Genomic DNA, 13,126 nt, shown 5'->3' on the forward strand with positions numbered 1-13,126 from the left:
GCATAGACTTCAAATTTCCTCCCATAATTTTTAATAGAGACTTGAGGTTATACAACTTTGTCTTGTAAGGAGCAGATTAATATTTATAATTACTTTTGTCAGATTAAAGTTATTTTTAGGACCATTGTTGGTCACAATAATGCTGATATTATACTTTCTTCCTCCAAATGAAACACATAAAGGCTCTTTTTATAACCGCCTTTGCTATTTTAGTGACTTTTCACTCCTGTTGATTGTCGACCAAACATAAATAGGATTGAGTTAGTGATAAAAAAAAAGAACAGCGAGAGAATTAAAGAGAGAGAATTAAACCTCAGAGAAAACCAGCAGTCCATTTTATTTTGAATACATGAAAAAAAAAAAGCTTAAACATCAAACCTCTTATTCTATTTAAAGATCTACATTTTGCTTCTGAACTTTACTGTCAACATAAAAATTGAAGACAAAAACAAGATGAGCAGCACATCATGACAGGATTTGGAAAGAATACTCGTCGTCTTTGATTTTTGTTCCATTTTCTTATGCATGTTATTTCCAATATGCTCAGAAACTTTATTATTTAAATAAAACTCAAACAAACCAGCGGGTCAACTTTTCTCACAGCTAGGAGCAACAGCTGAAGAAAAACAGCAGAAACCAGCCTCATCAAGGCCACATCGTGACATTTCAAGTTTAGTGAATTTGATAATTGGCTGATTTTGATTCTGACAAGCGAGTCTTAACTGGCCTCCTCAGCTGCACTTCTTCATATGCCACATGTTTTCCCTCTTTTCCCACTCTTTCATTTGACAAACATGATTTAAAGCGAAGCCTCCCACACAATAAACAGCCAGTGGTATAGCTGAATGTGGCTGAGGGAGATATTTCCCACTCTGTGTTTACACATCTTCCAATCTCCAACAGCAGAAGCAGCAGCGAGTGGGGCTGCCCATCTGCTTCTCTCCTGCAGAAATGTCACCACAAGTAAACAACAGCACTACTCTGGTTCAAGCAGTAACTGAGCTCCAGCTGGGAGTTCCACTGTAGGTGAAGGTAAACTTCTAGGAAGCTGAGGTTGTGCCGTCTGGTTTATTTGGCCATGTAGGCTGCGACTTCTTTCTCCAGACTCTGAACAAAGCGGTGGTTGAGGAAGAGGAGCTGACCATGAGGAAGCAGGCGGCTAAGCAGGACGTCGATACGACTGCTTTTCAGCAGGACCTGGAGGAAAAATGCTGTTAGTAACGGTTTCTGGATTGCTTTTCTAACTGAAACATGGGCTGAAGGCATCTATACCACAATGTTCAAAACTTCACAAGTACATTTGTTTGTAATGATCCTACTAGATCCTACCCAGAGAAGATTCCTATTTCAAAGCTGTGATGATAACACACATTCCCACAGCATAATGCTGCCACCATCAGTGAGATGATACTCCAAAGTGGTTCAGAGGTGTTGTCTTGAGACTGACACAATTTATTTTATAGTGTTATGCCATAAGCCATGGTATTAATTTTTTACCTCCATGAAGGAAAATCTAGTTTGCTCTGATGTGAAGACCCCAAGTTGCACCACCACCGTTCTAAAATACTCCCAGAGAAACACATCACAAGGACATGTGATGCCCCCCAACCCCTCTGCTGTGAGAGGAGGCCACATTGGGCGGAAACGTTTGAACGAGCAGGCCCAGAGCCAGAGACCATATGGCTAAATACTCTTCAACCCCATCTGAGGTTAAGTAGAATGAAGCTACTTCCATAAGATTGTACTAGAGCACTCCATGATTTACAGGAATAGCTTGGAGGTATTGAGACCACTGAACCAGGTGAGTCCAACCTGCATAGTGAATTCAATTGTGCACATTGGACTCACCTGGTTAAGTGGCTGGGCAGAACTGACACATGGCATTGAGATGACTTGTTGAATCTACATTTTCCACTTCTGGCCTGGACAGCTGAGCTTTTTTTTAAACTTTGGAGATGCTTCAGCTTTTCAAAACTAAGATCAGAAGCCGTTATGTGTCTGGAAAATGTTAGAGAGCATTACCAGCTAAAACATTTGGGTTTTTTATGTTTTTTTAATCATGTCGTGTGTTGTGTACAGGAAGTCAACAGAGGTCATGTGGTAGCTAACCCAATGCTAACCTGTTTTTAGCAGTTGTTCTTAAAGGTAATAAAAAAAATTATCGGAATACGTTTTAAACACAATATACTGAAAACTTTTATGTTTTTTCTGATGTGTTCATTATAACTGAATGCTAGAAGATGACAAAGGAGTCACTTAAAACGAGTCCCATCAGGTTTGCCAACTGTAACAACTTAAAGGAATAGTACACCCAAAACATGATTAGCCTTCATTTTCTACTCACCTCCATGCTGAACAACACTCTGGAGTACTTTTTTGATATCTCAAATGCATCTGGAGATCTGGGAGGCTTCTTGCTGTCTGCTGACATTCAAATAATGGAGGTCCATGGCGCCCGAGACAGAAAGGTCCATAAAAGTCCACAAAAACGTGTCAATATTCCTCCATACTGCTCGTCCAATGTAATCCAAGTGTCCTGAGTGGGTAGCATCCAGAATGTACTCGAAACGAAGTCATTTAGAATGTTTTTAGAGCATAAACAGTAGTGTATAGGATTTCCTAATAGCGCCCCCATGCGCGCTCACGATTCTACGGAAGCCGGCAGACCAAACCGGAAGAAAGTGCGCATTCAGCGTCTGGTCTGCCGATAATGCAAGCGTAGAAGAAGAAATGTGCTGTTTACCTGTGCAAAGAAAGAAACAACGAAAGAAAAATGTCTGAGGACTTCAGTGTTGAGGAAGAGCATGAGTTCTTTGCCGAGCTGAATGCGCTGGTTTGGTCTGCCGGCTTCCGTAGAATCGCGAGCGCGCATGGGGGCGCTATTAGGTAATCCTATACACTACTGTTTATGCTCTAAAAACATTCTAAATGACTTCGTTTCGAGTAAATTCTGGATGCTACCCACTCAGGACACTTGGATTACATTGGACGAGCAGTATGGAGGAATATTGACACGTTTTTGTGGACTTTTATGGACCTTTCTGTCTCGGGCGCCATGGACCTCCATTATTTGAATGTCAGCAGACAGCAAGAAGCCTCCCAGATCTCCAGATGCATTTGAGATATCAAAAAAGTACTCCAGAGTGTTGTTCAGCATGGAGGTGAGTAGAAAATGAAGGCTAATCATGTTTTGGGTGTACTATTCCTTTAATAACCCAAAACCTAACTTCAGAAGCTAAAAGGGTCTCTACTCCCTAATAATTCCCTCAGGAACAATCTCAGTCTAAATGTTATTAATTTATGACTATGACTAAAATATTTAATCAATTATTGTTTTGATTAGCTCTTTAGATTTTCATTATGAATTGGTTTAAACACATCCCAATAGCTCTAAATTAGTTTGAATTGTAATTTGACCTCGATACAAATGCTTCAAGATAAATATGGTTCTAAAACATAAATCCATAGTGCACTTTGATTTTATTGCATCATCCTATTGACTATAGCTCTCAATCATTATCATTTTTTTCCTTTGTCTTGTTTCATTCTAGCTAATTTTGTTTAGTTAAGTAAATGTATTCCATATGTGCAGAGTTAAGTGTCAGCCAGGCTTTTTCCAAACACGCAGGCAGCTGGGTTTGTTTTCACAGAACAAAAAAATGGCAGCCCGAAGGCTATTTGATTAAATAACATGATCAAAAAAAGCATTTTATAGCATAGCCAGCCAGCTCTACACAAATCTTCAAGTCAAAGCTAAGTCAGATCTCTGGCTTAAACCTGTAAAACCTTTGTGTTATCTGTTTTTCTTCTAATGCAGTTTAAACTGCAGAATTAAACATAGTTGAAATTAAAATCCAGACTTGTCTAAAAGGAGGAGAGCATAGGTAGATTGTTGACTTACAAAATGACAGAACATAACAGCTGGTAGAGTAATAAAGGACTGTTTCATCCTTCAGGAACAGATAGCAGTGAAAAAGGTGGTTTAAAGCAGTGGAAGGGAGGACAGTTGGAAACTGTATTAGGATCTTTTAATCATTAATGGAAGGAAGATAGAGAAATTGTTCCCTCACATTAGCTAAATGCTGGGTTGTACTTTTCCTGCTCTGAGCAAATACATGACCTTGCAGTGTCTCCCAAAATGTAATGATTTAGTGGGAACAGCAAGCTGACAACAGCACTACACAACAAAAACACAGCTGTTTACAACTTTATCAAAGCCTCTTCATGGCATTCGAGAACCACAGTATTTTTGTTTCTGGAGTTTGATATTTAAGGGCTAAATCAAGGAATGTCTCTCAATGTTTACATTTGCAAATCGTCACCAGCAGGAGCTGCTCGGCGTATTTTTTTCTGAGTGGATTTTCCTAGCTGCTCTGTGAGGAAATTCTGTCTTCACAGAGTCCAAGCAGAGGGGAGTGGAAGCCAAAAATGGCGTTATTGTGCCTTGCAGACGCGTCCAGTATAAACCAAGTTTTAGTTGATGCAGAGGGTGGATCTACAAAGTAGGCACTTAACCCCATACAGAAGCATATGAGGATTTTGCATGGCAACTGTCTTTTTTGTCTCCCCTTTGCGAGTCTGTTAACCAATGTGTTTGAATCTCACTTGAAATGTTGTGGTTGTAGTTTGACAAACCTTTAAAAGTTTTAAGCAGTATGGACACATCTCCAAACGGCAGAAAACATAAAGCATAGGAGTTGTACAGTAAAATCAAAGAATGTGGAGGGATAAAACATTACAACAGACTATCCTGGAGAAAGAGGAGCCAAACGTTCAAAAGGACAGATGCTCACCTCACTGCTCTGCCCCAGCATGTGCAGGTCCTCCAGACAGTGTCTGGTCAGGGTTCTCAACGTTCCCTCAGCCAGCAACAGATTTTCATGAGGCTCACAGACCAATGTGAAGCCCAAACTTTGGACCCCCAGCCACAAGACGCTCATTTCTTCAGAGAATGGGTCGCCCGCTCTCAGACGAAACACCCCACTGTCTGCGTCTTGCAAAACAAGAGCCTCGTCACCCGGCATCGCATCGACCGTCTGCCGACCCGAAGCCTCCCTGGACAGAGAGACGGCGCTCCGGACCTGCCTTGATAAAATAAGCATCAGTTAATTGACATGTTCTAGTTCATATTAAAGCTCAAATAGGCATCTCATAAAATGTTTCTCCTGATGCTTTTTTTTTCTTACGTTGAATCTAAATAGACAGAGACAGAAGGATGTCTGTGCAATGACACATAGCAGTAAGTCCAATCTAGAACAGCTAGAAAGGTCTATGGCAAAGCCCAGAGCTGGAAACCATGAGCTGACATGAAACAGCATAACCAGGCATTAAATCTCACAGCTCAGAGAAAGAAGTTATGCAAACTTCCCTCAGTCACTGCTAGATGGTTACATGAGAAGGGTTCATGTCTAAGACTGGCTATAGAGGGTTAGCAAGGGCTAACTTCTTCCTTAGCTAGAAAACACATTTCTTTTAATATTAGACAGGCACTGCTTAGGATTTTGGGAGCCGAGCACCGATCACAAAAATCCGAATCTGCCCACTGCCAATCACGGCAACAAATATTGGGCTTGAGGGGAAGAGAATTTGATCTGTGAAACAGAATTTGAAAAGAATGGAATTCGTAAAACTCAATCAGAAAAACAGAAATTAAAACAAAATGTAAACATAAAGTCTGTACGTTGTTTGGAAAGACAATTATTTGAAATGATAAAATCTTTTATTGATTACGAAGCTTTTTAAAGTTTTTCTTTTATTTCCATTTATAGAACTTGCATTGGAAAAAAAAAATCAAAATTTGGATAAGTTATCATTACTTAAAATAAATGTATTTGTTCTTGAATTGGGGATATAAAAGAGACATTTGCCAATGGAACAAGACAATTTACATTTAAAATAAGAAAAATAATTTATGTGTCTTATTTCAAGTACATAATATCTAATTATCTTATTTTAAGAGTAAAAATACTCATTCCATTGGCAAACTGTCTCATTTACCTACTTAAATCAAGGGTAAATACACTTTATTTAAGAAATGTTTACTTATTTCTAGATCATTTTTCCAGAGTTCTCTTTGCTTGCAACAATAATGGAACAAAATTCACAATACAAAATATTGGAAAGGAGAGACTTCAATCAGGCCACTAATTTAGTTGCCATCATTGAGTTATCACCTCTCACTGGTATCTCACGTTAAGAGAGATGTGAAGATTTTGCAGCCCCCTAATATAGATTCTCTTATCTTTAGAGTCTGACCTTTCATTCTGAGGATGACTATATATTCTGGTATTCACTGGTTTTCTTTATTCCATTTAAGAACTCATAAAAAAGGGGGAAATTTATTTCAGGTTTTCTAAAGCGATAGTTTAAATCCAACTGAAAACAACGGCGTTACCTGTTTATGCATCAACATTATGACATCCCTAATCTGATTTCTATAAATCTCATCAAAGTTCATCAAAGTGCTGCAGATTTAATATTTATGTCTGAAGTATAGAAGTTCTTGATTTCAAAGAAAACAAAGCTAACTTTTTAAGGTAACATGAAAGGCATTGATCTAATAAATTTGGCTTTAAAAGTGGCACAGCCTTATTAACAAAGCAAAACTCTTCATTAATCTTTGCACCATAATGAGGCACCAGCTCATTAATTACACTTTATACTTCAAAATAAAAGCCTCCAACAGCCTGTCAAAACCCCTCACATTACATAGTAAATATCAGGAGATACAGGGGAATGAACAAATCTTTATATCATTTATTCATCTATTCCTGTGTTTCTCTCAACATCTTCTGAGGGACATAACACCATGAAGTTTGCATATTGTCACATTAATCCTTTACAGGGCAAGTTACCATTTTTGATCACTTGCATATCCCTTACAAATGGAGTCCCCCCATCCCTCAGTGAGATCTAGAAGCACAAGATCTATATCCAGCCATTCAGCAAAGATTTTGCTACATAGCTGGACATCTTATTTTGGCATTTGACCAATTAGATGAGCCCTTGAATGATACTGTTAATTAAGTTGAAAAAGTTAAAAAGTCGAGGAAAAGGTAAAAAGCTAATTGAAAAATTAAAAAGTTAAGTTAAAAAGTTAATAAGGCTAGTTAACAATTATACTGAGGTTTATAAACTAAAAAATCTAAGTGCCAGTTTTACTCTCAGAGTGTTTTTCATTAATTTTCTTATAGAAATACTTTTATTTGTCTTAATATATTCAGGCAAGTTGGCATTTCTTGTTACATTGACATTAATTTTTTCCATCAAAATATCCATATTTTTTTCTGTTACAAAGGTAATAAGATCTTATCCTGAATTCCAATAACATCACTGAGTGCCCTGTATAGGGTTAATAGCAGCAGAATAATGAATTAGTGAAATTAGGTAATTTATAGTAGATATAAAGCTTTTATTGGTCAACAATGATTTGTGGTTTTCTCTGAGGTCTGCTTGTTTTTAGTTTGGCTGTTCACCACTTTCACACGAACAGTAACAAAAATACAGGGACATGTGTAAACTTAAACTTTGCTCCAGTCCAGTAGCTTAATGTTATAAATACAGACCATGCAGCTGGTTGTTTTTTGGTGCATTTAATGAACAATTAAATTAAAAGAACCGTTATTGTATTTTGTTAGATACTTAATGCTAACTAAAGTTAACGGATTTGAAAACGTTCTCGATAAGTTAAACTATATTTTAGAAGCGAGTCTGCTTTTCTACAGTTAGAATTGTGTTTTCTAATATTTCATTTTTCGATAATTAGCAGCGGCTCGTGCTTTAGGACAATGCTAACCTGGCTACCAAAGAGATCTTCTCCTTCAGCAGGAGTCTCCTCTCCTCCGGCTGTTGGTCGGACAGAAGCGCTTCATCTGGACCGAAGACCCGGGAATAAAGCACCCTGCTTTCCCCGGGGGACAGAGCGCTTACTGGACACACGGTGTTTATTAGGAAGCACCGGACCATCTTTGTATTTATAGGTTGAAGTAATAAGTCGTGAAACGTTTATAGAAACTCAAAATCCTCTTCTGTTTTGTCGCCTTCTCATAAGCAGAATCATCACTTCCGGGTTGGTCAGGTGATCACTAAACTGGTGACTGCAATGTGATGTATGGACCAGCAGAGGGCGGTCGAGGTTTTCGTATACAACATTATATATATATGCATGTTGTATACATATACATATATATATATATATATATAACATACAACAACATTGTTTTATTATAGATAGATAGATAGATAGATAGATAGATAGATAGATAGATAGATAGATAGATAGATAGATAGATAGATAGATAGATAGATAGATAGATAGATGATAGATAGATAGATAGATAGATAGATAGATAGATAGATAGATAGATAGATAGATAGATAGATAGATAGATAGATAGATAGATAGATAGATAGATAGATAGATAGATAGATAGATGGATAGATAGATAATCTTACACATGATTAGAAGAAAATAGTTTATTTTAGAAGTATTTATTTTTTATGTAAACACAATAAAGAACATAGATATTTATATCAGGTACACATATTTCTAAAAGTGTTAGGATCTCCAGAGTCTAAAGGAGACAGAATGACAAATCAGAGTGTCTAAGCAGACAAACAGAAGCAACTGGTTATCAAACAGCTGCCGCTGGTCATGCTTCTTAAGCGGGTCAGGCCTTGCTCAGTTAATGTATGTTTGTGTGTGTGTTTGGGGTTAAACAGACATGACAGCGAGAAAAGAAAGAGCGTATTCATTCCTCCTTCATGGTCCTCATTATTTCTCACAGACGCTGAAATGTAGAAAAGGTCACAAGGATGTTATGATGTTATGTTGTTTGGGTCTTTGTCTTATTGATCCAGACTGAAGTGAGTGTCTGTATGTATTCATTTAGATTAGGAAAAAATCGTTACTGATCAGTTTAAGGGTCACAGAGAACATCTCCTGGCACACCTTCTAAAATGTGTCAAATCACTTTGACTTCCTGTCAGTTAGAAAAGAAATGTGACGTTGAAGATTGTATGTAGAGCTTATGTGTATTTTAACTTCAGGAAATATTTTTCAATGCGATGTTAATAATGTAAATATAAAAAACAAACATATTTCATACATCTTAATAAAACCTGATATGTCTACAGGGTGTAAAAACATTTTAATGGGGGAAAAGTACTCGCTTTTTTTGTTACCTTTTTTCTCCTCATTTTTGTGCTCCTTATATGGTTTAGGAAACAAAGAAAAACCTACAATGCCTTTCTTTCAGATAGTTTTATTCTTCTAAAGACATCATATCTGTGCAGTTTGAATCTAATAGTTTTAATACATCCTCTGATTCTTTATGCTGAGCCGAACGTCTCTGCAGCTCCTCCAGAGGTACATAAACCTCTTGTGTACGTCTCCAGGCCTGTCAGTTTAGGTATAAGGTCCTGTTTAGCAAGCTTTCCCATCACTGCTGAAGAATAAAATGGCATTTAATGCAGTTACAGCCCACCATTATTAGATATATTTTATCGAGAGACACGCAGCGTACCAAATAAGAAATGTGCAAGTTCAGAAGTTTAAAAATAAATAAGAAATAACTTAATTGTTTAAAAAAAACTATTTGGTTAAAAGGTTCCTTAAAAATATGTTCCTTAAGAAAAAAATGAATCAAGCAAACATGGAATTGTTGGCACCCGGTATTGTAAAGATTGAATGAGGAAAAAATACTAAATTACTTTTTCAAGCAGAAGAAACACTTTTTATAATTTTGAGGGGATATTATTTCTTTTTTTAAAACCCTTGATTATATTATAATTTGATAAATGGATAAGTTATTTTATATAGATTAATATATAAATAATAAATGATAAAAAATAAACATTTTGGGTTACATTATAAATGCCCAAAAATGTGCATTCGCTGACCGGGCATATGCATTGTATTTCTTATATCTAGTCCAGCCCTAGTGGGCTGTTTGATGTAGATTTAATGTTGAGGCCTGACATGTAGTTTTGCATGTTAGCCAGAAAGTTGTACTGTGTTTTGATCAAAGCAAAACATGGCAAAAGGCAAACAGCCTGCTAAACTTCTTTCACAAGAGTTAAACTATTAGCCTGAAGATGCTCTGCTAATATTACTGGACACAAGGAAGTTTTAGACATATTGTGGGCCTTATTTTATTGAAAGTAGATGTATAAAACCTTCCAAACGCTCGAGTAGTTTACGAGTGTCTGTTTTTTTTTTTTTTAACAGTGTCCTGTCTGGCAATGTGGCAATAAGAATAGTTGTCTTGATGCCAAAAAGAGCCCAACAGATTTTACTATCAGAAGTGTAGCAGTATGGCAATTGTCATACTGCTCCATTTGTTTCATGCATATAAATTGCTTTATTATAATTATGCAGGGAGTGTCTGTTTTAAAAATAACTACTCATGTATTTATTATGTGTGTGCACTTTTGGCAGGAAAATTATCGCATCGGAGCTTGCAAAGTCTGATGTAAGTAGAGTGACCTGCTTTTAAAGGGCGCTTTTCCTCTCCACTGTCACTGCATGCATGCTTGGTATGAGGGATTGTTGCAAAAACACTATGCATGCAAATGTCCACTGTCACCTGAAGTTCATCCAGGGGAGGTGAATTCTGCATAATCAGAGACTGGATGTAAACTTTTAAGGTTTCTTTAGGAAACTTTTAACCAGTTTAATTGAATGGACTTATTGAGTTGTCTCTGAAAAGTGCCTTGAAATGACGTGAGCTTTTTAACAGAACTTGTGTGGGTGAGAAGAATCTCTGACACATAATGGTTAACTCATACTGGTTCATGCAAATGTTTTTCTCCTGCAAACAGGAAAAAAGGTGAACGATTGCTGAAGGTAAGTAAAAATTAGCCCCATGTTGTTATGCACACTCAATGTGAAAGTGAAGCTAAATATCCCCCCTCCTCACCCTGTAACAGCTGTTTGACGTGCTCAGCTTCTCAATATTGCATTTAATAGATACAAAAGCACTGAGCATGAGAATCGTGCAGCGGCTCGTGTCTGGCTCGCCACAAAAAAAGCTCAGCGTTAGTTTCAGTGTTCTGAACTGTGAGTCACATTTCCCAGTGATGAAACAAACCAGCTGAATAAGAAGAACAACAGGATGTGGGTGAAGGGAAGGGCAACCGGCCAGCTCTATGGGCCAATAAGGCAGAGGCCCACAAGTTTGAAATAAAGGAAGCTTAAAAACAGAGCAACACACGACGACGAGTTATCTCTTAGTCTGCTGTGTGTATTCTCAGCAGGTTGAAATGAAAACATCCTCAGCATGCAGTGACATAATCAAACTGTGATCGAGCATCAACGTGTGGTACGGTAGCTGCTCTGCTGCAGACAGGAAAGCTCTGCAGAGAGTAGTGAAGGCTGCACAGAGGACTGTTGGAGTCAACCTCCCCACCACCACAGACATCTACACCTCCAGATGCAGGAAAAGGGCCTCCTGCATCATGAAGGACCCCACTCACCCAGCACACTCACTTTTTGTCCCGCTACCCTCAGGCAGGAGGCTGCGGAGCATCAAATGCAGGACAACCAGACTGAGAAACAGCTTCATACCAGAAGCTGTGAGACTCTCAAACTGTCCCTAACAATAACTTGTATTTGCAGTCTACACTCAGACACTTTAAAATGTTGCACTGCTAAATTTATCTTTAATATACATTTTATTCTCTACTTCTTGTTTTTATATATCTGTAAATGTTTTTTTTTTCTATTTATAAAATCTGATATTGTAGCTAGTTTTATAATTTATTTTTTATATTCGGATGTAACTGAGGCCGTGACTCTCAATTTCGTTTACCTCATGTAACACGTGATGTGAATGACAATAAAGTCTCTTGAATCTTGAATCTTGAGGCAAAGTGCAGATAGCACCTGTTCCTCGAAAAAATAAAATTCTCATAAGCAAAGTTCATTTCTGCACGCCCACGAGCCCCACCGATGCTTTACAACCACACCGGGCTGCATGCTTTGCTTGACGGGTTGATTTACTGGCTGTTTGTCAGTTTACCGTCGGCCCCTGCAGACAGCTGGCCTCAGCAGCTTGGTGTTTGCAGGTGACAGCAAGACTACAGATTATTGCACCAGGTTCACCTTTTGATCATCTCACAGTGAGAATCAATTGAATAGAAGTAGGCTAATATATTTCAAAGAGGAACACTTTAGAATCTAATCCAATCAAATTCAACAACAGATTAGAAAAAGATGAGAATTTTACTTACATTTCATTCAGTTTTTAAATATGTAGCACAAATTCACAACACTTGTCAAGGCTTTACTGAGACAATTCAACCACACCATACTGTCAGAGTGGTTAAAAATTTTCTTTCTAAGGAAAACCAGCTGATTGCATCCAGTGATTGACTTGCAGGACACATTACTCCAAGATTAGCATGTGGTGACAATATTTGCTAGTATTTTGTCGCTGACCCTACAGTGATCCCTCACACTGAGTATTCATGCACAGATAGTGAAGTGAAAAAACCTCCCTTATTACAGGAAGAAACCAGCAGAACTAGGCTCAGTGTGAGCGGCCTCCTACTGAGGCGGACTGGTGTTCAAGACGAGAGAAGAAGTTGTACAAAAAGAAGACAGAAGCACTGATCTATGAATACTTTCTATGTTAAAAAAGGTAAAGTTAAACTAGTTCTGTCTATGAAAGGAATGGTTAAACCAATGAGGGCTGAGATCATTTTCACATCAAAAGGTCACAGTAAAAGCTGAGCCCATAGCTATGTCTAGGTGAGAAACAGGACTAAGCACCATTAAAAAGGCCCAACTCTATCATTTATAATCGAGATAATCCATTAGTCTAGAAATTCAAAATTTATCCTTAAAGCTTTAGGTCTCCAGTGTACCACAGTGAGAGCTATTATCTGCTAATAGAGAACATAAAAATGACCAAGATTCAACATCGAACCCAAACTGTCCCTTTAGTTGAAAGGATATTTGTTTAGATTCTCTGAAACTGAAAAACCACCAAAGAACTAATTAGTCTCCATGGTGACAGATTCACTGTCCAGAGTGAAAGAAGACTAACATGTATTTTATATATATATATATATATATATATATATATATATATATATATATATATATATATATATATATATATAT

General features: G+C 37.6%; 1 protein-coding gene across 1 annotated transcript; it reads right to left on the reverse strand.

The window, feature by feature from the left end:
- Positions 1-312: 312 nt before the first annotated feature.
- Positions 313-8,078, reverse strand: ap5s1 (adaptor related protein complex 5 subunit sigma 1). The gene is made up of 3 exons (XM_038279448.1): positions 7,796-8,078; positions 4,794-5,085; positions 313-1,197 (listed from the first exon to the last, which is right to left on the reverse strand). Exons 1-3 carry the CDS (start codon positions 7,963-7,965, stop codon positions 1,069-1,071), a joined length of 591 nt encoding a protein of 196 aa, XP_038135376.1. The 5' UTR covers positions 7,966-8,078; the 3' UTR covers positions 313-1,068.
- Between the last annotated feature and the right edge of the window lie 5,048 nt (positions 8,079-13,126).

The sequence above is a fragment of the Cyprinodon tularosa genome, unplaced genomic scaffold, assembly GCF_016077235.1.
Source record: "Cyprinodon tularosa strain WSP-4 unplaced genomic scaffold, ASM1607723v1 ctg150, whole genome shotgun sequence".
Lineage (NCBI taxonomy): Eukaryota > Metazoa > Chordata > Actinopteri > Cyprinodontiformes > Cyprinodontidae > Cyprinodon > Cyprinodon tularosa.